General features: G+C 43.0%; 1 protein-coding gene across 1 annotated transcript; it reads right to left on the reverse strand.

The window, feature by feature from the left end:
• Window positions 1-777: 777 nt before the first annotated feature.
• On the reverse strand, window positions 778-16844 carry LOC149362074 (uncharacterized). The gene is made up of 4 exons (XM_089572911.1): window positions 13472-16844; window positions 12719-12779; window positions 12490-12655; window positions 778-1492 (listed from the first exon to the last, which is right to left on the reverse strand). The coding sequence occupies exons 1-4, from the start codon at window positions 14618-14620 to the stop codon at window positions 1372-1374; spliced, it is 1497 nt and encodes a 498-aa protein (XP_089429037.1). The 5' UTR covers window positions 14621-16844; the 3' UTR covers window positions 778-1371.
• Window positions 16845-26708: the final 9864 nt, after the last annotated feature.

A 26708-nucleotide genomic window follows, 5' to 3' on the forward strand; every position in this document is an offset into this window, starting at 1 on the left:
TACGGCATGAAGCAGGGAGATAGAAGCAACAGGACATAAGGCATGCCACAAGCTGTTTGACTTATGAGTGTAACCATAAAACATTGGTTCCCCATATCGCGTGTTGCGGAAATAAACGTGCCCCGTAAAATGCTTCTTTCAGCTAAACGGGCTCATTGTTCGAGCTCAAATTTCGCATAGAAATGGCATTTGGTCGGCAGAATTGTTTAATACCACGTTTGCTTGGGGTACTTACCTGATTCTAACAGAATAAGTCGGATATTCACATCGTCTGCGGCGACGACGAAGGAAATTAAGCTGCTCTCTGTCAGCTATTGCACCGGTTGTGCCATCTCGTTTGTTCGTCATGAAGAATCAGCAAAGGAGGGGGATTCGGGGGGTTTGAAGTCGCTCTTTCAACTAGTTTTTTAATGCTCACAAAAAATTTAACTTGCTGAAAACTTAGCTTGGCAAAACTAAGTTTTCAGCAAAATTTTTTTTGAGCATTAAAAAACCAGTTGAAAGAGCGACTTCAAACCCCTCAAACCCCCTCCTTTGCTGATTCTTCACGACCAACAAACGAGATGGTGCCACAGGTGCGATAGCTGACAGAGCAGCTTAATTTCCTTCGTCGTCGCCGCAGACGATGTGAATATCTGACTTATTCTGTTCGAATCAGGCAAGTACCCCAAGCAAACGTGGTATTAAACAATTCTGCCGACCAAATGCCATTTCTATGCGAAATTTGAGGTCGAACAATGCGCCCGTTTAGCTGAAAGAAGCATTTTACAGGGCGTGTTTATTTCCACAACACGCGATACATAGTACATACACTCTTGTGACTACAATATAAAAATGAAAATAGTAATAGATTACAATCAATACAATGCAGAAAGTAGTTTTACATTGAATACAATCAGTCACTACAATGTAATAAAAATGTACATAAAAAAAGTGTCTTAGGTAAACTGTGGCTTGCGCCTGAGACTAGTACTGCATTAAGCAGCAAGATGCAAGCAGCAGGACATAAGGCATGCCATGGGCTGTTTGCATTATCACAGTGTAACTGTAAGCATTCAATCTTGTGACTGCAACAACTTTAAAAATGAAAACAGTAATATGGTACAATAGAATGAACACTACAAGTAATACAGCCAGTCACTTAACTAACAGCAAGTATACGTATAAGCAAGGCTCCTTGGGCAAATTGTGGCTTGCTTGAAGCTAGTACTGCATGATAAAGCATGCCACAGGCTGTTTGCTTTATCACACCGCGTAAACATAAAATATTGATTTAAAAAACTCGAATTTCAGGAAAATCAAAAGTCAAAGCTTTATCACACCGCGTAAACATAAAATATTGATTTAAAAAACTGTCGAATATCAGGAAAATCAAAAGTCAAAGTCTTGCAGCGATGTGATGAGGGAAGCAACCTTTGGAGAGAGGCAGTGTTGCTTCTTCTTTGAGCGCTCTGCCTTGGTTCCCCGGACAGGGTTCACAGCGGCAATGGTCCTGAAGCAAGGGCAGAGCATTGTTACTCTTTGGACAGTGAGAATATCTATATTGTCTTCAAAGAAATAATAAACATTGCGAGAAGACTGCACCCTTCCTCCCCCCAAAAAATTAATCCTTTGAAGCCCACATTTCAGTTTCATCATGTGCACTAGTGAATGTATTCAGTAATCTTTAGTATTCAGTACAAAACAAGACTTCAAGCCAAAATGAACCTTTCCTAAATGTTCACTTTAATAAGGTTTTTAATGATCATAGTGCTTTGTTACTGCTTTGTTACTTGCGTGAAAGCTGCTCACTGAACTCCATCACTAGGTTTTAAAGGGTTGCAAAAACAACGCCACGCAACCTGTTGTTCTCGGGAAAAATCCACTTTGTCTGCACTTTCCCAATTTGTTGATGTCTGGGTAGCAGCAAAAAAATGCATTTATTGCTGAGAAAACTAAACTGAAAAATTTTCCGGTCACTCAATTCAAATTGTGGCATGTGCGCCGAAAAGAACTTCATGACCACATTTTGAAGTTAGTTGCGGGGCTCCTTAGGGCCTTGTGATCCGCACTCAGAAATCTGACTTGTCAATAGACTGCAGTCTACTCTTAGAAAATGAGGCAACTATGACAACACCTGTACTTTGTTTCTTCATTTTAAGTAGCTTATAAAAGCACCGCTTCAGTCTCTTTGCAATAAGACCACAGTAACCTGTTGACAAAGGTCAACTTAAGTTTGCATTCAATGTTCCTTCAAAGCGCTCTCTGACACCAGGGCAGCAATGTCTACAAATACACAGGCCGAATCATCAGCATGCCTATTTTGTGTCACCCAAAAGTACAGCCATGAGCAAAAATCTTTTTTGACAGGTAATAAGTTTGCAGTACATATTTACGTTCTCTGTTTTTACAAAGATCTAGATGCGTGACAAGGGATATGCACATTTTAGTGAAGCTGGAATTAGCAGAACTGAGCAGAGGATTGTTATTACTAATGCCCCACTAGTGATATGTGAGTCTAAAATGATGTCTAGTGCTGCAGAGCACGCTGTTAAGGGAATGTGACATTACCCTCTCACATCTGCACACAGCTTCCACTGTCCCAGAATAAAGTGCCTGCTGCACACAAAATATTCTCTGTAGGCAGAATCAAAACAAAATTAAGCAATAGCTTCAAATAAAACTTCTGGTTGAGCATTGGAAGTCGCACATTTTCAGTGCTGTAGCATTATCTCCAGACGCCATTAGTACGGTTAACATGCAGGCCTCAATAATGCAAGTATTAACAGCCTTTTTCAGTATCCTGGCTTACACTCAGTTTGAACTGGGCTGCAAGGAAAAGGTACTTTCACTATCATGCTTAGCTGTCCTCGAGGCTAGTCAACACAGCTGAGCGTGTCTGTACAGCATCCTGGGCTCCTCACTCCTTCCACATTTACTTCCCCCTACAGATGCACTTTGGAAGAACTATGTGTGGCTTATAGCGCATCCATAAAGAAAGCTTCATGTCAAATGCAGCAATAACAATGCTGTATCTCTCATCAGCAATCCTCACGTAATTAACTGAGGAGCCAATTTATTCAGACAGCACATAGCGATGCGTGTGCCACCACAATATACAATGCTGGATGCATAGGTTATCCTGTATAGTATACAGCTCAAGACTGTAGGCTCAGATACCGCTGAAAGGGAGTCTTCCAGCTGATGGCACCAACCAACCATTATGATGTCGTGGTTATTTTGGCTAATTTGTGGTTAATCCTTTCCCTTTGCCAGCTGGTGTGAAGGATTAGCAAGTGCATGGGAATTAACCATGAAGTCATGAGAATCAGTCGACACCATTGGTTTTTTAGGGGCATTTGCCGGTGCATTCTTCAGCTGTATCCAGCTATAGTCACAGTGCCTAACAATTCATGCTGAAATGAATGCAAATCAAAATACGCAAGAGAAAAAACCCAAACTTTCCATTAGCAGTGAACCTTTCTCCGACAGGTGGGAGCCATGCCAGCCTTAGGGGAGGGTGACTGGTGCAATTGCACAAGACGTCACCAAGATGGGGATGTTGAGTTGCCCTGTGGGTGTCATCCTACACCCTCCCATCCTCTACCCACCCTCCCTCTGTCCCTTGACCTTCAGAACAGACATTTCCAGTGCTCTTCAAAATGAGGGAGACAATATGTATGCCTGAAGCTCGCCAAAATAATTGTATAACTCTCTGCTACAGAGGGTTGCAAAGAGTGCATGTGCTTACAGACGTGGCATAGTTTCAGGCGTCGTTTGTTGCAGGCAGGACCATCTAAATGACATTCATTCCACCCATAAGCTTTGCTGCGGCAGAAGGGAAAGGGGTAGGGGAGGACAGTTGTGCTTACAGAGCTTTGTCAGTTCACGGCTTAGCCCTTGTCCCGTCTCAGTTGTGCTGGTTTGTTCTATCGAACTTAAAACTGCCTTCAGGATGCCCTTTGTATTATCTGAATTAGAACACATCTGACTGTGTCAAGCTGTATTGCCGTTAATGGTGGTAGGAAATAATGTGTGCACCATTTCTCCCTTGTGCATACTCTGCTCTGTGAGATTTTCATTATAACTAGTGCTTCTTTTAGGCACCCAGTGGTTGCCACTGCAAAGTGGTACTGCTTGATTTTAGGCATTAATTACAAACCTAAATGTAGACTAGGCATTGTGCTAATCATCACCTTTTGAAGCACAGGATTTTGGACTGTGAGCCCATATTTACTCGTCATAAGAAAAACTTGTTGTGGACAAAACAAATGTTTTCAATTCTGAATGGCAAAACAAAATGGGCACAGAAAATTGGAATGATTTTGTAGAGAATGGTTGTAGTGCTACCATTGTTGCTATGTGCATAAATCTAGACAATAATTTTGTGCAGTGTTCTGGCAACTTAGAAACAGATTTAATTTCCTGTGCCTGGCATTATGTCGGCAGTGTTTGTTTTTATTTTGAAATTCATTTGCTTCCCCCAGTCTCCTGTCCTGCCTCTTGCATTGTAGTCATGGACTGTGCTAACGAACTCTCCAAACAAGCTGTCTTGCCTTGCCTTGCGCGCAGTTCTAAGCAAGACAATTTATGAAAGAAAAAGAAAGCCGAAGTGCTAGAATTGCTGGTGCGTTGTGACAGTTTTCAAAGAAAACAGAAAAGATGAAAAGAGCCCTTTTTAATGTACAGGAAAAAAATTATCATAGTAAGGTTAAAACTAACCTGATCTAGCCAGGCTAACTTCGCACAGCCTGCTGTTTAAGCTGAGCAAGTTCAGTTCATGCTGACAATAGCTGTTTCGCCCCACTCAACTTTTGCCCATGTGTACGAAGAAAAGTGGTATGCCAGACCTTCACGCCAGTTTTCAGCCAAGGCACTGTAATACTTAGGTACAGAAGGAATCCGTGATGGTTTGGTTTATGGGGTTTAACGTCCCTAAGCGACTGAGGCTATGAGAGACGCCGTAGTGGAGGGCTCCGGAAATTTCGACCACCTGGGGTTCTTTAACGTGCACTGACATCGCACAGTACACAGGCCTCTAGAATTTCTCCTCCAAAGAAATTCAATCCGTGATGATAAATATAATGCTGGTATAATCTTCTATATTACCAACCGGAAAAAGGTTTCAATTCCACTGTCACCCATTTTAACGCTTTCAAAATTTTGCTATGCTGTCTTTTCTGTAGGCACTATTAAGAGCGGAGCATGGAAGACTAAAGCATCATCTTCATGAGCTAAATAACGGTTTCAAAAGAAGTGGGAATGCCATGGGAAAGCCAGTATCGTCTTTAGGTCATAATACTGACGACAGCACAAATGCTGAAATGCAACAAGAAAAATTTGTCACCACCCTATGCAAGGTGCATGGACTCCATAATGCGCTGTAGTGAAAGTGCTACCACTATGGTTCACCTTTTTTTGCTGGTGTCATTGTGTTTTTCCTCATTTTTCAAGATTCCTCATTGATACTCGCTGAAGTAAGAGCAAGGAAAGTGACCTGAAGCCATGCATGAGCGTGAAGAAAAGGGGTCACGTTCTGGCTACCACGATGCTTCAAGTAAAACTCAAGTTTGGGAGAGTTGGTTCGTGTTGAAAGAAAAAAACTGGTGATGGCGCAAGAAACGGGGACACAGAAGGCACACAAAAGACAGGATTGACGCCAACTCGGACTTGAGTATCTTGCAGACGCACCTGACGTGCCCCCAAGTTGGCTGCAGAACACAGAATAGTGACTGAACCTCCTAGGGAACTATTTTTTGGTTCAAGCAGTACGAGACCACTTGAGACTGGCACATTGAGATGGCAATCAGGTTGAGACATGTAATGGCAGGTTCGGTGCGGAAGCTTCGAAAGAGGAAAGGGCCCATTGTGGGAGAAATATGGTCAAGTAAAACTCTAGTTTGGGCGAGTTGGTTCATTTTGAAAGAAAAAACTAGAGTTTTACTTGACCATATTTCTCCCACAATAGGCCCTTTCCTCTTTCGAAGCTTCCGCACCGAACCTTGCATTACGTGTCTCAACCTGATTGCCGTCGCAACGTGCCAGTCTCGAGTGGTCTCGTACTGCTTGAACCAAAAAATAGTTCCCTTGGAGGTTCAGTCACTATTCTGTGTTCTGCAGCCATCTTGGGGGCACGTCAGGTGCGTCTGCAAGATACTCAAGTCTGAGTTGGCGTCAGTCCTGTGTTTTGTGTGCCTTCTGTGTCCCCGTTTCTTGCGCCATTACCAGTTTTTTCTTTCAACGATGCTTCAGTGGAAGTTCTGCCACTCCATTCAATATGCAGACATGATGCACCTCCCATTTTTTCAATCAACTGATAATGTGACTACGCAAATTTTAGTAGACTTCCACTAGCATTTTAGTCTGACTGCTTCAGCATTCAGCATCCAGCTCATTTTCTTTTGTGGTGGCAGCCCTTCCTTCTACAAGCTCAGCTCTAAATATACAGGCATAGGCGCTTTAACTGGTACTAAACTGACTGCTCATACTGACAAAAACGTCAAGACATACTCTAAGTGACTTTTTACTTCACACAAGTTACACAAGATTTTGCTGAAAAAACTAGCAGTCCATATGAAATAATGTTTACCAATAAAAACAAAAGCTGCCTTCTGAAAAAAAAAAACACGAGAAAAGATTGAATTATGAAAATATATATATATGGGTGCGTTCAGATAGAATGGTAATCGAGGTCCCATGACCGTTTTTTGTTTTCAATTAAATTTTTTTATGTGATGGATATGTCTTCACAAAGAAATGAACCTTGGTTTTGCAACAAACACTGTAGTTTTCTTGGGAAAATATCACATGTTACAAGAGGTGGAGAATGTCATCTTTCTCCATCTCGGAAAGTTGCAAGTTTGGGGCCCTCCGGCATGCACCATAGTTTTTGTCACGCATAAGTACTTCCTTAGTTAATCTTTAGCACCTTGACTGTACTTTTGCAAACATTAGACAACAATTTACAACAAAATGTATTGAGATATCCCCGCTGAATCTTTTTCTCAGTATTCCCCAGTTGATTGTCCTCATTTGAGGTGAATTTCTTAATTCTGGACCAGTAAGTGTTTTCTTTATAGCGCCTCAAAATTGGCAAAAATTCAGAAATGCCAAAAAAGCGGCAGGTTTGCAGCGGATTAAAAAAAACATCATTTTCGATTTTCTTTAGCATTCTCTAAGCACTCCTCAGTACCTCGTAAGTATAACATACTAAGAATGCCTTCTAGCATATTGTTTTAATTGCGAAAGTAAATACATAACTGAGGGCATGTTCGCATTCTTTAGTATTGCGTAGTATTCTTTCTTACAAAGCGTATCCATCAGATATTAAACTGGACACAGACCAAATGAGGTAACAATTTACCTCGTTTAATATCAAAATCATTTTAAATTTTTTGCAGCTTGTTTTTGCAATCGTAATACGTAAATTCACTATTTTGAGGAATTTCTCGGGAATTACCCAATGTTGGCAGAACATTTGGCGTACTCCATATTTTCTACATTGTCGGGTGCTTTGGTATAGAATAAATGTTCTATTGATACTAGACTCTTCGTTACTTCATATAAAAATGAAAATTCTAGTGGTTTTGGAAGAAATCTACATCTAACACCTCGGGGTTAAATCATTCTTAAAGGGACACTGAGGAGAAATTGAAGTTGGCTTGTATCGACAGAATACCAGCTCCTGATTACAAAAACGCCACTCATACTGACAACAAAGCTCTTGTAACGTAGAAAAGAGCAAGAACCAAAGTACAGGTATCGCCGCCACAGGCCAAACTCGCAAGTACAAGCGTGATGAGATCATAGAACAAAACAGTGTTGCTAGAACGAATGGTTCTAGCAACACCAGGAACCGAGAAACCATGCATCACTGAGGCGCAGCCAATGCATGCGCAAATCTCCTTGACGTCGCCAGATGGCGCCACGTGCCCGGCTGCTACGCGCGCTCCTGAAGCATCGGGACAAATCAGCGCCTGTTTTCCGGCGGTAGGCGGGCTCCCGGTATTCCGCTAGCGGTAACAAGGTACACGGTATGCTAAAGGTGTCTATTTGCGAGAACTTCGTTGACGACTTCGAGAACGAGATCCATCGTAACGCTGGCAAAACGCCAGTGCAAACGTAATCGAAGCGACTGTAGCGACGGCCGCAATAGCCGATAGATGCCTTCAACGTGCGGCCGGCGGTAGCTTTCTTTTCGGCTGCTGCTAGGCCGCACTGCTGGCAGCCAGAAATCACGGAGTCTGCGTTACGTCATGTGCACGTCATGTTTCACGTCATGTTTCACGTCTCTTAGTCCTCTGTCGTCATAGATGAATCCCAAGTTTGAATCAGAGCGGCGGGAAAAACTTTTTCAACTTCGAATCCAAATTTCTTAGAAATAAATGCATCTTTCGCTGCCGGCCAAGTGGCAACAAAGCCATGACATGCCGAACTATCGGATTTTACTATAAAAAAAATATTAATAGTGCTCTCCTCAGTGTCCCTTTAAGGTGCACTGGAGACAAAATGTCTTTTCTTCTGTGGGTACCATTTTATTTTCAGTTCCTATTCAGGACAAGTATAAGTCGGAACGCAATTCTAAATATGGTGCCGCTTTATGTACAGGTTGTAAGTAAAGAAAAGCATAAACAAGAAATAAAGGTTCCATTAAGAAAAGACATGGTGGGGCCAGTTGCTGATGCGTTTCTTTTTCTGGCATGTCAATCAGTGCTACTTTTTAGACAAGCAGACAGAAATACATGACAGGACGCAATCAATTAAACATGGAGTGAGCACCCGCCCTATCGTGCCTTTCCGTGTGCTCGTGTAATAAGGCAGCACTGTAGGACTTTGTGGGAAAAAAAATAAAGGCAGCAGTTTGTGCGACATTTGCGCAGTATATTGTGCAGCATGAAGCCAAAACCTCTCTTCCACTCCTAACAGTGGTCGAATCCACGTAGCAAGCGCTGCCTTCATTTGACTGAATGCACTTCTAGATGTGGAGCATCTAACTCTATGCACATTCCTTGCCGCTTTCCACTCTTCCTTCTTTTTCTCTTGGGAGGCTGTAAGCTTGATTGGCGGAAGCTCCAGAACGATAATATCCTTGAGTGTTTCTTGAATCGTGCCTACAAAGCCGCTGGCTATTTGTATGGCCTGACTTGAAGGCGCTCGCAGGTTGTGGTGTGCTGCTCATTGTTTTACTAAGCCACCAAAGCCGTAGAAGTAATTTTACAGTGCCCAGTAGCATAAAACATCCATTTTGCCTCTTGACAATGTGCGTTGTATCTCATGAGACGAATTTATTCTTTAAGTGAACGGGAGCCTCGTCACTTACATAAATTACCTTTGTGCAGATAGGCGCATTGTCCTTGAGGTGGCCTTTATTTCTGACAGAGCCAAGCATGCAAGAGCTGAGGCATGATACACATTGTCGAAAATAGCAGCACAGATCCCCGCCAATATTCTTGCCATGACAACGAAGGTAAAGAAGCTGACTTTTTGCCAAAGGTATGCTTTTACTGCGTCTGGAAGCAATACTCTCCTGTTTTTGGCGAAATCAAAATGCAGAACAGCACAGTCTTCCAGCTGTGCTTTTCTTCATGTATAGCCCTTCCTTGTACACATCTCATAGACGTAGGTAATCCATCCAATGGTCATTCTTTCAAATTCTGTCATAAATGGTAAAGGTGTCAGTTTTTTTTTTTAACTATATAGCTCATCGGATTCCAATGTGGCAGTGAGCCCCTCGTCGTCACTGCTCATTTCAGATATTTTGCAAGTAAAACTCCATCTTGTTTGCAGCGCCAAGAATTCCTGAGGAAACAAGGAGTAGGTTCTTGGCATGCACAGAGACTGCACATCTTCAGGAGAAAGGGACCTTCTGGACGCGTCCTGCAGTCCCTCAAGGCACACCTCAAAGTTAGCATAGCACGTGCCACTGCAGCGAGCGTTTCAGCCACTTAGTTCACAAGGATATGAAATTTTATGAGGCGGACATGGCTGGCAGGGTGAGCTAGCTTGCAAAGACGGTAAGCTTCTCGCGAGGACCGGATCATGAAGTGTTTAAGTACTGATTCCTTCTCACCTTCCTTCTCCATTCTTATGGCATATATTTAGTGTTCAGAATTTGTCTGGAGCGATCGAGTGTATCCATAATGTAATACTCTAAAACCGCGTTGATATCACCATGCTTTTGCTTATATCTCGTGAATCTTTCCTCTGTTGACCACATGCCTTTTTCATACACCAACTTCTTTGCTTTTTGAATAACACATCTTGTTGCCTGAGGAATGATTACCTACAAATCTAGCACAGTGAGGGTGCGTGGTAGCACTGTCAGCAGCTGGGAACATTCTTGAAAGGACGTGTGGTGCTATCAACTTTCGGATTTCGCGAGGCATTATGTAGCTTCAGAGCGGCTGCCAAGCGCGGCTGTTTTCTGTAGCGGAGGTAGCTCAATAAAGGCTTCTTTAGAGTAGCGACGGGCGCATTGAATTCTTATGTAAACTCCCAATAAACACAAGTTAACCCCGCCTTTGTCGCTCAGCGGTTAGGGCACTCGACTGCTCAGCCCGAGGAATACGGGTTCGATCTCAGCCATGGCGGCCATGTTTCGATGGAAGCGAAATGCAAGGCACCCATGTACTGTGCGATGTCAGTACACATTAAAGAACCACAGGTGGTCGAAATTTCCAGAGCCCTCCACTACGACATCTCCCATGGCCTGAGTTGCTTTGGGATGTTAAAAGCCATGAAACAAGTTGGTCCTAAAAGGACGTGCTATAATATGCCTCGAGCCATATAAGTCATTGTGTTAAAAGAATATGCAAAGCAAGTAGGACCATGAAATCTTTCATTATAGGAAAATACACACTATGAAATTACACCTATGAACTCAGAAACTGCATCGTTTCAAATTTAGCCACTTAGATTCAGTACTATATCCATGTTCTGATGCTTGCGCTTCATAAAACAGAATACTACGCAATACTAAAGACTGAAAACATGGAAAACATGAACTCTATTTTGTATTTATTTTTCAATTTCAAACAATATACTACAGACCATTTTAGTATGTTATACTTACGAGGTACAGAGGAGTGTTCAGGGAAATTTTTAGGAATATCAAAGATGTTTTTTTTTTTCAAATCCACAGCAAACTTGCCGCTTTTTTAGCTATTTGAAATTTTGTCAATTTTTACATACTATAGAGAAAAAACTTACCAGTCCAGAATTACGAAATTCACCTCAAATGAGGAAAAGTAACTGGGAAATACTGAGAAAAAAATTCAGCAGTGATATCTCAACACATCTTGCACAACGGTTGCGCTGAAAAGTGCCTTTTTTTGCCGTTCTTGAGAAAAGTTCATGATTTTTTGCCGGAAGAAGAAGGCAAGAAACAAAATGTTATCTAATGTTTGCAAGAGTACAGTCAAGGTGCTAAGGATTAATTAAGAAAATACTCATGCATGACAAAAATTATGGTGCATGCAGACGGGCCCCAAACTTGCAACTTTCCGAAATGGAGAAAGATGACATTCTCCACCTCTTGTGATAAGCGATGTTTCCCAAAGAAGGCTATGAATTTTCTTGCAAAACTAAGGTTCATTCCTTTGTGTGGACACATTTGCTCATCACATGTAAAAATTTAATTGAAAACAAAAAATGGTCATGGGGCCTCGATTACCGTTCTTATCTGAACACACCCATATATATACAAGCCAGAATGTCCGAATCGTAGCTATAGCATACTCTCCAAATAATGTCAGAACCACGTCAGCTGCCAGAGCTCAAGAACAAAGAAGCCCCAGCAGCTGTAGTGAAAATACGATCAAACCATCAGAAAGTTTGTCTCACACTTAAAAGAACACAAGTCCTCATACTTACAAATAGCGAAAGAATGCTGACAATTTCTGCGAAGTACCACCTATGACTTATCAAATCCATCAAATCTACATGGTGACACATTCAAATCTATCCATAAACAATGGATGGTTACATGGCGACAAAAGGGTTACTGGCATTGCGTGCACATGTTCACTCTTCAGCAAAATCTCTCCCCCAGGTCCTGTGCTGCCCTGGCCAAATACCTATGACCCCTATGAGCAAGCAGTGTGTATAACTTCCACCAAAATAGCCATACACTGCTACAAAATCTCAGATGCAATATAGTACCACCCTCTCCAGGCCTTTCATATTAGTAACTGGGCACCATGCAAATCAGGTAGTACAGCCATAATCTGTGAAGAAGTGGTTGAAGATCAATTCCAGAAAAAATAGTTTTATCTGTCTTTCCTTTCTACATATTTCTTTAGAGCGCTATTTTACCAGCTGCAGTAACAAGCAGCAGCAGCAGCAACAAAATTTCATTCCATAGCTGATTAGTTGTCTGGGTTCAGCAAAAATTTTTTTACTTTTTGAAGATTGCTTACCTATAACTATGATCATCACTGCTTATGCGAGAAGTGCCAAACCAAAACCAGAAAGATTATCACAACTCAGTTAACAAGTGAGATAAGTACTTACCGCTGTGTGAACTCTAAGCAGAGGCTTGTTTCTTTGGGGTACACCACATTGAAAGCGAAGTGTGCCAGAAACATCAGCTTGAAAGCCTGGCACGGGTTGGTTGCATGCATAACTGGCAAGGTGTCGATGGATACAGTGAAGTTCTTCGCCGTAAGGAAACTGCCTCCTGCACAAAACAAGTTTTAAATCAGGAATACTCGGCCGAGTGTGACACCACAGAGGATTATACCTTTTGCAATGATGAAAGGAGAACATGGCACGTCCCCGATGTCATCATCACTGGCAGATTCCTGGTGTAAGAGAGAGTTAAATGTGTATAAGAATTGTCTACTAAAGTAGCACCACGTGAAAACTGCAACTTTAAGCCAGTTACAAATAAGCATGTAGCGAAGCATAAGTATAAATAAGGCATTTCTGCGCTCAGGCTCTTATTTTTCCCAACAATGCGTGGTGAAATGCTTTGGATTTTAAACAAATAAGTGTCAACCACATGTTAAAGCCCTAAAAATCTACACAGGCATTTACATGTGTTGGATTGTGTACAATACATAAACACTGCATTATTTTAGTCAAATGCAGCCCAAGAACAAAGCATAAATGCCTTTCAAGAGCAAAAGAGGCCCTCCATCAGGTGGTGTCAAGGGACTGTCCTAGCACTGCAGTTAATCCGGCAGACCGGTAGTGAATAACCTTGCACCTGCCAGCCCCCTCAAATGTCACAGGGGATTAACCACGTCATTGACAGGCTAGTCTGTGAGGCAATTACCGCTACATTTTTTAGTTGTAGCTGCTTTAGATAATGTTGGGTTATCTAATCGTATTAGATGATGCTACCTTTAGATAATAACAGTAATGTAGAAAAGAGATATTGCAATATAGTATTGCATGTGGGGCTGAAAACGCCAAACTGACACTTGAGCTATGAGGGATGCCATAGCGGACAGCTCCGGATTTGATCCATATCTTAGACTGCAATGCTTACCTCGACTACACTGCAGAATAGCTCCCGGTCTTCATCGAAGATGGCAAGTAGGAGGAGGGGAGTGGCTTCGTACTCTACGGTCATTGATTTCGTTTCAATTCTGGCTTTTTCAATCTCCTCTAGGCATGCCCTGACGGTTGGCTTCTTAATTAAACTGTGAGCATACCTAAAAACCTGTCGGCCAACAGTCTTCACATGATCATCAAATGTTTGTGAGGCATTGAACCCTAGCAATACACTGACATGTGAAAACAAGTATGTTTCTTTGAAGAGGAACGGCCAGTTTTCTCTCACAATCAGCACACTTCTGCTGCCATTGATCATCTTCCTCTGCGATGGATATGTATCGTTCATTAGCTGGGCGACCCGAGAACTGTTTGGTGAAGCCAGCCTGAATTCGGTTTGCAGCTCTTCTCTTTTTTTCTCTTGAGTTTCAGCCGTTTCCGTCAAAGGAAGGTCAGGCTGCCAGGCTACGCAGCCATAAGAGTCTTTTTGTAGTTGCGGCTTTTTTGTGGTCAACTCTTCCGCTTCTGAGACACACCGCTTTGTACTCTGAGAACTGTGCCTTCTTTTGTTATTAATACAATTCTCCAGCTTCCATAGAAGAGTTTCCAGTCCTGTTGCTATGACGGTACCATTCAGGGTGTCCTCAAAAGTTCTTGGAAACTTGCTGACAATTTTACTTGCAATGGCTCGCAGCTCTTTGAGCCCGGGCTTCTGGTAGCAGGTAAGCACCCTTTCACTTATTATCCTGACCATTTCATTCAGATCACTTTTCAGTGGGCGCCTGCCCTCTTGACAAGCTTTTATGAGTCCGGGAGAAAATGCATCCCATGGAATATCAAAAGATTGGGATAACAAGCTTGTAGATGCTTCACTTCCTTGTGGAATATTTACTTGCTCGGCTGGGGAAGCAGCTGTCTGGAATTTTTCAAGTAGAATGCGTCTGGTGACTGCGTTCAGGAAGATTAGGTCAGCCTCCACAATATACTTAAGGTGCTCAATTGACTGAACGCCACAGTCGAGCAGTTTCTGTACAATATGTTGCACCACTTCATTGTCCAGGTGCGGTAGCCAGTTGGAAATATGCTGCTGCAAGTCCATTCCACCTGTCAAAAGCAAGAAATCAAGGAAAATCCAATATAGCATGCTTCAAGACAACAACAGGGTACTTGTTGCGGGCAAGTTTGTACTGCACTAATGGAGTCCAATCAAGGAGGCTTTCAAGCTTCATGCATTTGAAAGGACCGTCACTGCTGACAATGTTGTAGAACTGCATAGCAGGCTCATATCTTGTGTGGACAGTCCTTAATAAAAAAAAGTGGTTGTCATTGCTAGCAAGAATAAGCCTGATTTCCCCAAAAACAGGAGCCCCGTCCACCCGCCTCATAACGACAAGCATATCTTGTTTGTAGAGCAGGCCGTGGATAGTAGCTTGACATGCTGATAATATATTTCCTTGGTCAGAGATCACCTCCTGTACTTCTTTTTGTATTTCTGGTGTGCAAAGCTCACTCGAGAATGAGGAAGCATTGACTAAGCCATCAACACCTTCTCCCGTGTTCTTATATGCCTGGTAAAGCTGATGGCGCTCAGAAAGCGTGTGTCAGGTTTCTGAAATTCTGGCAATTCCTTGCACACTTGCGGAAGTAGCCGTGCTTGGTTTCACATCTCATTGTCCACATTTTTATCAGTGGACCAAACTGCATAATCAGAAAGGGGTAATGAAGCAGGTAATGATGCTTAGGTTTCATGGCAACATCAGGGAAGAGATTTGCTCTGCCTGTCATGTAGTCCTCTATAATGTCTTGCAGCCTCATAACCATGGGGAGTGTGACTGCATGTGCAGTAACAAGCTGGACAATCTCAGAAAGCAAAAGAACTTGTTGCCAGATTTGATTTTCAGTTGACTGAATTGAACCAAGCAGGAACAACGGAAGAAAGCGCAACATGTTCCAGTTTTGAACAGCATGGCCTCCTAGCGTTTTTTTGAGGTGAACTTCACACGGTCGGTCAGCCAAATCACCATGTTTAAAATGAAAACAACTGATGCGCTGATTTAGGTCTTGTAGAGAGATCCACTTGAGGACTGTTAGAAAATGCTGAATATACAAAGTGAGGTCAAATGAAACAATGCCCTCGAATAAATCATGTGCCAAACAAGGAGGAAGACCTGGAGAACACACATGGAAGTACTTCAATTGATTGAATAAGGAATTGAATTTCACTCCTTTCTCTATACATGAGCCACTGGCTTGTAGGGCTAATATAGCACTATTGTAATTGGCTGGTGTTCTGATTTCTGAAACACCTGACAGAGCATTAGGAGAAAATAGGTCAGCTCTGTCAGCCACGCAAAACCTACAGATGTGACTTGCAGAGCTAAAATTTTCCACAAAGCCCCCAATTCCGTGGCTTCCAAGGTTATCTCCAAGGATGGCAACCAAAGTGCCAAACAAACGCATTCCTCTCGAAGTTATAAAGTGGCCAGCTTCCAGTTTCTTCAAATCATCGAGCAAGGGTGCGAACACTTTGGCCTGCCCGAAATGTGCAAAATCATTTTCATTGCAGAGCAAGCACAGTTTGAGAGAATGAGTTGTGTATCTCTTCCATGGATAGAGATTACCAAGAATTAAATAAACAGCTAGAAGTTTGTGTTTCTTTTTTGCAGAACCAATTGGATTCACGACCTCAAATGCGTCTTGAAAGAGCATAAGCTTCAGTGCTTCAGGATGCTCCTTGTAAAGTAGAATAGATTTGAACATGTTTCCATCAGTAAAATCTTTCAGGACGCCAGAAGTCTCAGGCAGCATACTATCACACTGTGCAATCACCTCTTCATTCTCCAGCATGGCTTCAAGTGTACTTAGTATTGGTACATAATGGAAGGTGGCATTCTTGTTCTTTTTGTTTTTCCCCAATAATATTTCAACAGGCGATACATACAGAAACTGCTTTTTGAAGAAAGAGGAACGGCTATGTTCTGTCCTGAACACACCATCTGGTGCTCGATGCAGTGCCAAAACATGATCGCCTTGAAATATTTCATCTATCAGTTTATCTATTTCATCACTGCCAAGAGCCTCTTCCTTGAGCTTTTCTTTGAGACAGAAAGCCATTGCAGAAGCATTTGCATTCTGTATGTCATGTACAGCCTCAGCAATAACTTGAACAGTAGATGATGGCACATGGAGCTCAGATAAGAGTCGCAGGTACAGATGAGCAAAAGCAGTGCTAACATGGTTCTTACAGGTTTCTTGTATGCTACCTTGACATGGCTCCATTGCGCTACATAGCACTTCCTCTTCAGAGAGATTGCTCCCAGTTTGTTCAGCATCATGTGGAGGGGTAGTAACCATTGCTAGAATAGGCCTAGCCTCTTGAACTTCCACATCTGGTGCTGTGCAAAGGGGCTTCCTGTGGTAACGGGAAAGATGGGACGAAAAAGATGCCTTCTTTTCATATGCTTTCTCACATAATGGACATCTTACTTTTGTACCTTGTACAATGTGAAGTTTCAGGTGGGCAATTAGAGACTTATAATCTTTACAAACTTGTATGCAGCTATCCACTGTGCAGACTAAGTCACAAGGCTGTACACTGATGGCAACACAGCCTTCTTGTTCAGCACGTCGAATGCGTCTGTGTTCACGGCAGAAGTGACTATAGAGTGAGCCAACTTTGCGAAATCTTTTGAAGCAGTCTTGAAAGGGGCATTTGACATTAAAACTGTTCACATTTTTGTGTAAAGCGATGTGCCTGAGAAATGCAGAAAGTGTCGAGCTAACGCAGCCACAAATGCTACAGGAATACATCTGAAAAGACCACAACAGCAATGAACAGCATTACTCAAATGAAACAGTATTGGGGAATGACCATACTACATGATGTGCAGTCTTAAGAGAAATCATCCTTACGGTACATTTCATTGATCTCATTCCTTTCACTTTGAGCATGTTTTTAAATACAGGGCAGCAAAAATGCTACAGCCGAGTTATACAAGTGGGTTTCAACAGCTAGGTAGCTCTTCAAATCCAGCAATGTAGTGATACAACAATGTTGCAATTCCATCAATAATGAACAGCTGAAATTCCCAAGACACAAGTTGAGCATATTTTTAATAGCCATTGTATATTTAGAAGTTCTGATTGTTAGACTTTATTCTCATCCTCTTTAGATGTGGCCGCTAAATGACATCTTATGAATTCACATGCTTTAACGTATGAGAGAAACCTTCCCTACCAATTCTAAGCTCTGGATTTAGAGCATGTGTAGTCAAAATTTCTCTGTGTGGCTAACCTGATCACCCACAGGCCACTGTGCGTCCTACTAACTTGCTTCATTCAAATGGGTGCCCATGAAGACCACATGGTCTTCATGTGCACTCAAACTTCGAAATATGTTCAGGTACGTTCAAAATAATTCTTTACTGCAGAATATTAGACGGTAAGTTTTTTCTAAGTGCTTTATTGAGTTTCTAGACTGATTCACCAAAAATTTGTAGGGAAGTTCACAGGTGATGCCGAATGAAGCACGACAAATTTTGAAAAGACATATATAGCTCCACTGGTGGAGCTTGTCAAAACTTCATTAACATATGTCCTGCCTACCACAGAGTTTTATACCCGTGTACAAATGGCATTTGAGTCGGCATTTGGCCTTGACAGACTTCTGCGATGCTTCACGAGAATTTCCAATTGCATTCAAAAAATTCAGGGGGCACTTTGGCTCCCTAAAGTGCTGCAAGGCGAAAGCGTTTCCTGGCGCACTGTTTTTTTTATTTATTTTTTATTTTTCATATCTTATATTTCCAGTAGAGTTAGTTCTTGGGCTAGTTGGTGTACTTGATTTACACTCATAGTTTTTCAGCGCAAAGGCACACGGCCAAAGAAAGGAAGCAGGAAGAGAAGAAGGACGAACAGAGCGCTGACTGTCAACTGTTTATTTAGGAACGCACACACAGCTTAAATACACTCAGACCAGCGCAGGCACACACTGTGCAACAGGAAGAAAACTCATTTCACATCTTTATCGCAAAAACTTTGATAGGAACATCTTTTCTGCGGCATACAAAAGAACTGAAGTATCACTGACACATTCTGACCCTGCTCTCTGAATATAATATGCCTCTATCGTTTCACGGGTTGTTTTTGATTTGCTTGTGCTCAGAATTCGTACTCCTGAAAATACCGGTGTACAGTCCTTGCAAGTAGCGCAGTGCTCGACAAGGTTAGCACCTTCCCCATTCCTTAAGTCTCTTGCGTGCTCCCTGAGCCGGTCGTTGAGGCAGTGCCCAGACTGCCCGATGTACGATCTGCCACACGTCAAGGGGATGTCGTACACAACGCCTGTGGCGCATTCCGCAAAGCGGTTCACGTGCCTCTCTTTACACCCAGGTTTTTTGTTTTCACCTGTGATGTGTCGGGCCAACTGGCCAAGCTTCCGAGGGGCTGAGAAGACCAACGGCACGTTGTGCCAGTTTGCCACCTTTTTGAGGCCATGGGAAACTTTGTGCACGTATGGCATCACTTCAGGCCTTACTTTAGCCTGCGGAGGGGTTGCCTCCTTGCCAGGCTTCAACCTCTTCAAGAGCGCTTCTGCAACAGCGACAGCAACCGACCCAGGGAAACCGGCGGCCTCAAGCCTAGCCAATTGTTTCCCGAAACTATCTTGCATATCATGCACACATGATTTTCGGAGTGCAGACTCTAAGCACAGTTTAGCGATCCCTCTCTTCACAATTTTAGAATGGGATGAGTTATAAGGAAGAAGGCGAGTAATACCAGCAAACATGCTTATTGGTGAACCTAATTCTTAAATCCAAGAACTGCAGGCTGTCTTCATTCGGGAGCTCGTACATGAAAGTGAGCCCCCTGCCATTTTCGAAGTCATGCAGTACACTCATAAGTGTATCCTCATTGGGAATGGCGCAATGTTTGTTCAAAATAATTAAAAAACCGTCCACGTAATGAAACACTTTTGTAACAATTTCACTCTTAAAATGATTAAAATGATCATGCAAATGGTGATCAATGCACGCTAAAAAGATATCACCTTAAACCGGGGCAACGCATGACTCAATACAAATTCCCTTCTTTTGCAGATAAAACTCATTGTCAAAGGTGATAAATGTACTACACAAATAAAATTCTAAAAGCGCTAAAAAGTTATCTACAGTCATCCCCGACGCATTCTGAAACTGAACGGGTCTGTTATCGTCAATACATTCCTTGACAGCAGCAAACAGTTCTTGATGAGGAATGGAATAAAAAAGTTCGTTAACGTCAACCGAAAAGGCATAATATATATCTTGGTTATCCTTTAGGAACTGAACTACATCCATAGAACTCCTCGGTATAAAAGGATCATTAATTTTGAGGTCATTCAACACTCTTTGAAGGAATCTGCTGACATTAATTTGCCATGTTCCCCTTTCGCTTACAATTGTACGGAGCGGCGCATCAGGTTTATGGGTCTTCACAGTGAAAAACACCTGTAACCCACGACTTTCACTACTTGTGATAGCTTTAGCAAGTGGCAGTAGCTCTAATCGCTTACAAAAATCCGCAAATTTGCCTTTAATCTGGGTGTCCCGTTTTTTCACTGCCACGAAATTTTTCTTCACTGCTTGCAAAGCTTTCTCATTAAACATTGCTCTAGGCATGGCAACAAAACCAGTGACCTTGTCTGCCTGTAAAAGACAAAGCTCATTATCAGTGAAAAAATTCACGATACCAGTCAAACATTAGGTTCACCAATAAGCATGTTTGCTGGTATTACTCGCCTAGAGCACAAAAAGAGCTTCTTCCTTATAACTCATCCCATTCTAAAATTGTGAAGAGAGGGATCGCTAAACTGTGCTTAGAGTCTGCACTCCGAAAATCATGTGTGCATGATATGCAAGATAGTTTCGGGAAACAATTGGCTAGGCTTGAGGCCGCCGGTTTCCCTGGGTCGGTTGCTGTCGCTGTTGCAGAAGCGCTCTTGAAGAGGTTGAAGCCTGGCAAGGAGGCAACCCCTCCGCAGGCTAAAGTAAGGCCTGAAGTGATGCCATACGTGCACAAAGTTTCCCATGGCCTCAAAAAGGTGGCAAACTGGCACAACGTGCCGTTGGTCTTCTCAGCCCCTCGGAAGCTTGGCCAGTTGGCCCGACACATCACAGGTGAAAACAAAAAACCTGGGTGTAAAGAGAGGCACGTGAACCGCTTTGCGGAATGCGCCACAGGCGTTGTGTACGACATCCCCTTGACGTGTGGCAGATCGTACATCGGGCAGTCTGGGCACTGCCTCAACGACTGGCTCAGGGAGCACGCAAGAGACTTAAGGAATGGGGAAGGTGCTAACCTTGTCGAGCACTGCGCTACTTGCAAGGACTGTACACCGGTATTTTCAGGAGTACGAATTCTGAGCACAAGCAAATCAAAAACAACCCGTGAAACGATAGAGGCATATTATATTCAGAGAGCAGGGTCAGAATGTGTCAGTGATACTTCAGTTCTTTTGTATGCCGCAGAAAAGATGTTCCTATCAAAGTTTTTGCGATAAAGATGTGAAATGAGTTTTCTTCCTGTTGCACAGTGTGCGCCTGCACTGCTCTGAGTGCATTTAAGCTGTGTGTGCGTCCCTAAATAAACAGTTGACAGTCAGCGCTCTGTTCGTCCTTCTTCTCTTCCTGCTTCCTTTCTTTGGCCGCGTGCCTTTGCGCTGAAAAACTATGAGTTTATATTTCCATTTTTATTTTTTTTTTTTTATTTTCATTGATTTTGTCTATTTTTATTTTTCATATTTTTCATTTAATTTTTATTTTTGTTCCTGTTCTAATTATTTTTATTGATTATTTTCTTATTTTTATTTTTTTTATTTCTTTTATTTTATATATGAAACCCATGCATTCAATAGATGCGCCAGTGGTACCGTCTCCGCTCCAAATGCCAAAGGCCCTGGTTCGATTCCCAGCCTCGACGCAGTTACTTTTTAAGTAGTGACGCCGAAACGCGGGCAAATCTGCCGACATGGCTGCCGACGGCAGTATTGAGGCATTAAAGGCTTTCGCTTTAAAAGCTTCAGCATTCACTCGCCGTTTTACAATAGTGCTGCTGCCGTCGAGTTTCGCTTGTGTTCGGTCGCTCGTTTTCAGCGCGTACGACGCGGACGTCGGTGGTCAGAAGACCGCCGCTAGCACACCGGTCAGTCCCGTAGACCGACGACACCAGCACGACCAGCGACCTCACATCATTGTAGTGTGTTTTCGAAAGCAACAAATCCGGACAAATCCGGCCACCGAACGGTCACCCGACCTGTCCTCAGCAGATCCGCGGCTCAGCAAAACTCACGCTGAGGCGATGGCCCGAGTAGCTGCGCTTGTCTCTACTTTATCAGTATTAGAAAGAAGAGAAGCAAGCGATTACATTTCATATGTGCACACCTCAACACTCACCAACACTCACCAGGATTGCCAAATTATTTAATTTTAATCAATGGCATCGAGCCGATGTGACCCAAATACCACCGAGCAATACTTCAGGCGGCCGGCAACAGTCGCCGGCGTCACTCGAGGGCAATAAATTAAGCCGTCCAAATTAATGAGAACGGTCAATGAACATACTTCAAGATAAATTGATTTAAAATCAAGTGTTGGTCACATCGGCGAAAGCAGAGACAATAAGCGAGAAACGCTGGTACTAACGATGTCAACAACAGCATGGCTATCGTGTGTTTGCCAGGGCGATCACATCGGCGCTTCCTAAAGAATTATCGCATTGCGTAAACAAGCAAGGGTACAACCAATGCCAAAGATATAAAGCTCAGCTTGCATTTTATCTCAAGCAAGCAATGCACAAATTAAGGTGCGCAGTCGTCGTGATCGGCGCATTGCTGCGGCAAGTTCGCGCTCGCGTAGTTGATGCTGCACTGTTATCTCGAGGCGCCCATTTAGCGAGTACACGAAGTATTTGGTAAAGAATCTTCAGAAAAACGCAAGCAGCAGATATTCAACAACCACAGAGGCCAAGCAGACGCGCCGCACGGTGGTGGGCGGGCGGATATGGTTGGATGGTTGCATCGGGCGGTGGCTTGCGTCTACTAGCCTAGGAATCCACACACCCCTCCCCCTTGTTTAATTTTTTTTATTTTAATCTGTGTAATTTGGCCATTTTTCATAAAGTTACTCCTCCCTTGACCTCTTCCACGGGCTGGCCGAAGCAATGGTGATTGCCATTGGAGGATCCGGACTGAGCTAGCGTGTCGAAGGCGCTCAAAAATCTCGAATGTCGACTCGAATGACATCAGTGCCGTTGAAAAACTTCCCTGTGGCAGCGAAAGTTTGGCATTTGAAACGCCCGTGTAGAAACTTTTAAGACTGCGTTGAGCCGTGCAACGCTATTTCGGCCGAAAAATAATATCACAATGTTAAATCTTGCAAAATAAGCACTATTGCATTACTTACACTTGCAGGAATTAACATCAATAAAAATAAAAAGAAACACTTGTGATCCTTCCTTGGACGAGAAACGAATTTGAAAATCCCGCGCTCTGTGACGCACTCCTCCGCTAACCAATCGCGTACTTCCCTGGCCTAAAATTTCCCGCGCTTTTCACTCGGTTCTTTTAAGTGTGCATATCTGCAGACAAAGCAAAATTTGTGCACACTTCATTTTCTCGCAAACTATAGCACTCTTACGTGTTTCTCGCTTGTATTCTCCCTCTTCCGCGCGCTGTGCACCTTTAGTGAGACACAGTAAAGCAGCAGTGACGCATCGGCGGTGAAGCGGCTGTGGCGGCCACGCTATTTCGAAAGAGTAGCATTCGCTCTCCACGCAAACGCAGGCGTGCTCTTGATTCTTTTCAAGTGCATTAGGACGCTCAAAACTAGTTGGGGAGACTGCTAGTCTTGAGATCTGTTGCGGTAATTAAAGCTATCCGTCCACTCAAGATTTTCCAATGTCCTCAGACGATTTATTTTCACTGCCCTTTTCAACAGCAGTACAAGCCCGCAACAAGACTTACAAAAGACGACAAAAAGCGTATCATTTATAACGGTAAAAATGTGCACCACTCACCTTGTGTGCAGACGGTCTTATTGGTGAAAATCCCGGACACAGCACGCCGGTATCTTAGTTCACGGGACCGCTCATCACGTCCATGCCGTTACAGTGTAATGCCGTCAATGGATGAATGCAGGAACGCAGCAAATACGACTCCTTCACATTCTGCGCGCTAATATTTCCCGTAGAAACTTTTTGACGCTTAAAATATGTAATGTGATTTTTGAAAGGTTGCAAAGGTTTTTCGGATCACTTTTTTTGTGTAACGGCAGTGCCACGTCACCAACGTTCGGTGAAATGGGGGTGTTGCGGCTCCAAAAACAGAAAATTACTTTCTTTTCCGTGAACGTGTTTCTGTTAATGGCGCAAAACAGATATTCTCTGTATGACAACAGAAAATTTCCGTAAAAATGCTTGTCATTTCACACACATTTCTTACAGTGTATACACAGGGCCCTTAATTCTATGGTAAAACCTACTTTGTACCTGAAAATGGATTTTAGACAATCCACTTTTCCAGTGCACAAAGCTGAAGACTGCAGAAAATATTTCATATGTTATGTTTATTGCAAAGGAAAGTTTTAGTTGTTTGGTAAGTTATAAACCTCTCTTAAACACTTATTGTTTTTGACACAGATTAATTTAAGGATAAACTAAGCGACGGTTTAATGTTCCAAAGCCACATATCGATTATGAGTGACACTGGTGGGGGTCCTTTAAGGAGTTCTGGCATTGCACGCACAGCACGAGTGTTTTAACACTTAGCGTCCATTGAAATACAGCCCCCATTTTTTACAAATTAGCCCGAAAAGTGCTGGGCTTGCCATTCAGCCTTTGTAGGTCTTTTGTGGTAAGCAGTGGCTGCATAACTGATGGTGGTTTTCTTTCACTTTTGTAGTCTGTGCAAGCCATGTAATGTGTTGGGAATATCTGAATCTAAGAGGCTGCATTTGAAACAATGTGAGCTATTCACCAATGTCGCAGTCATGACACTGCTTTCTTTCTCTACAGATGTGCCCTGTTGCTTTGTGTTCCACAGCCATTTCCATCGCGGTATTATACCATTTTTGCGGCATAATGTCTTACTACAATTATTGTTGTACCCAGTTGTATTGAACAGGATTTTTGTTTTCCCCTTTTGCATGGAGTAGTCACTCTCAAGAGTTCATCAAACATTCTGTTAATAACAGTAGACTCTACGAATTGCATTGTGTATTATGTTCTCACTTCTTAATAGTTAGTTAGTTATATTGATTTTAATGGTGCAAAAGCAACTCAGGCAATGATGCGCCAAACACAAGGTTGGAGTTTTGATTAAAGGTTTTGATTAATAGATTTCATTCATCCCTGCAATAGGAATATCCACACCAGTACACCTGACAAATGTTCCCTCTTAATATTGCTGGCATATGTTGTGTCAATTGTATTAAGTGCTACACCTAGAGATGTTGCGTATAATGCTGTCATTCCTCGCACATTTTCATTCTAACCTACAATGTAAGAGTATCTGTGATAACTTTGCATGTAATTAACATTCCTTGTTAATACTGCATATTGTGTGTGCATTGCAGTATCTGCTGTGCCTGCATTCTGTTGTATATTACGAGGTGGGATCGAAAAGGTGTGCAACTCGCATATAGAAAACAACAGGGTTTTGAAAAGAAATTTATTTCCCAAAAGAATGTGCTCCTACACTAATGCACTGTACCCATTTGCCTCAGAAAATAAAAAGCTTGCAAAAAAACCTGTACTCCTGTTCATCTGCTTCGTATTATATGTTGCCGTGAGAAAGCGTACAATATGTGAAATGCGCCTGTCCGTAAGTTAAGGTTCCCGTTATCTTGTGACGAACGAAATCATGCTATTGACGACCTGCGCGGGTTGTCATTCTTCGCCGCATGTGAAGGCGAATTTGCGTTTACTCAGACCGACTCGCACTGTAAAGGAATTGCAGAAACGGCCTTTAGCGCGTCGTCGACTTTCGTGTGTGCAGGGTGCAGTTCAGCCCTGCAAAGTTCGACGCTAGCTGAAATGAAGGGTCTCTGCCTTAAAACCTTCGTTACTACGGCTCCGTCCGCTAGATTAGGGTTTAAGCCGTCGCTGCCTACTACGGAAACAACGTTCGATGCTGAGGTCTACGCGACACCACAAACGAGAGCTTGCAGCTTGCGACCACAGCCTGAAGCCGCTTCAAGGTAAATTCAGCGCTCACAGCTTACTGCTGTGCTTTGTCTTACCTGTAGGTCTGTCCCAGGTTCTCTATCTTGCTGTGCACTTGCGCCTTTGTGCGGGGTACACCCATGCTCGTCAGTGCTTGTGCAATGCCATCGTAAACGCCTCCGTTGTGCTTCTGCGCACGCAGCGAGGGCAGGTTGTCTTCCCATAACTTGATTAACGCCCAGGTGTCTCTCTCTGACCACTGTACCCACGGTTTTCTTTGGCGTGCCGGAGGCTGTTCATCGGTACCGCTCACCGTAGCCATGGTCGCAGAAAATGGCGCGAATTTGCATCGATGGTTAGCGTCACGTGATATTTTCGAACTGCTTACGAGAGTGCTGTGCAAAAAGTGCAAAATTGCGCCTACTTAAGGTTCAGCGAAAGACAAAACCCTTTTTTGTGATGTGTACACTTGAAATAAAAATGCACTTTTGCTTCGTTTCTTTACTGAATGATAATTACTGGTGCCCACTGCGTTGGAGGCTACGCTTTTCCAGCCGTAAAAGAGATCGGTGATCTCCGGTTTCGGAAAAGACCGCTTCTGAAAAGGAGATTACACTTTGGCGTGTGTCTGCGGATGCAACTCCTTTGTGTGAGATGTCTTTTTCTTCAAATGCCTTTAAAGTGCTCGTGTGACAGGGGTATAACACACGATGAAAAGAGGAGCTGGAGAAGACGAGAACCGAAAGGGCCGATGCACTGAGGAAGGAACGGGAAAGGAAGCGTGCCATCGCTCCTGTGAAGGAGTTTGAGCTCCAAAAACAGAGTGCTCGCTGACACCGAAATGCAAGTGTCCCTCATCCAAACAAAACAAAACAAACGAAAACAAACTCTCTAAAGCAGTGAAACAACACTGAGGTGTTGTGCACGTATTGGAAGCATGTCAGAACTGATGGTTGGGTCCCATATAAGTTCAGGTCCCATACAAGTGTGGTTGCTATCAGCAGACAGAAATATCTCACATTCAAAAGTATTGT

This window comes from Amblyomma mixtum, chromosome 2, assembly GCF_055824585.1.
Source record: "Amblyomma mixtum isolate Tamu chromosome 2, ASM5582458v1, whole genome shotgun sequence".
In the NCBI taxonomy this organism is placed as follows: Eukaryota; Metazoa; Arthropoda; class Arachnida; order Ixodida; family Ixodidae; genus Amblyomma; species Amblyomma mixtum.

Coding starts and splice junctions, on each gene's coding strand:
- LOC149362074 (XM_089572911.1), bottom strand. CDS start 14,620: ATGCTATATTGGATTTTCCTTGATTTCTTGCTTTTGACAGGTGGAATG. Junction 12,780..13,471: donor TATTCTGCAGTGTAGTCGAG/GTAAGCATTGCA, acceptor CTCTTACACCAG/GAATCTGCCAGTGATGATGA. Junction 1,493..12,489: donor TGCTTAGAGTTCACACAGCG/GTAAGTACTTAT, acceptor CCCTTGCTTCAG/GACCATTGCCGCTGTGAACC.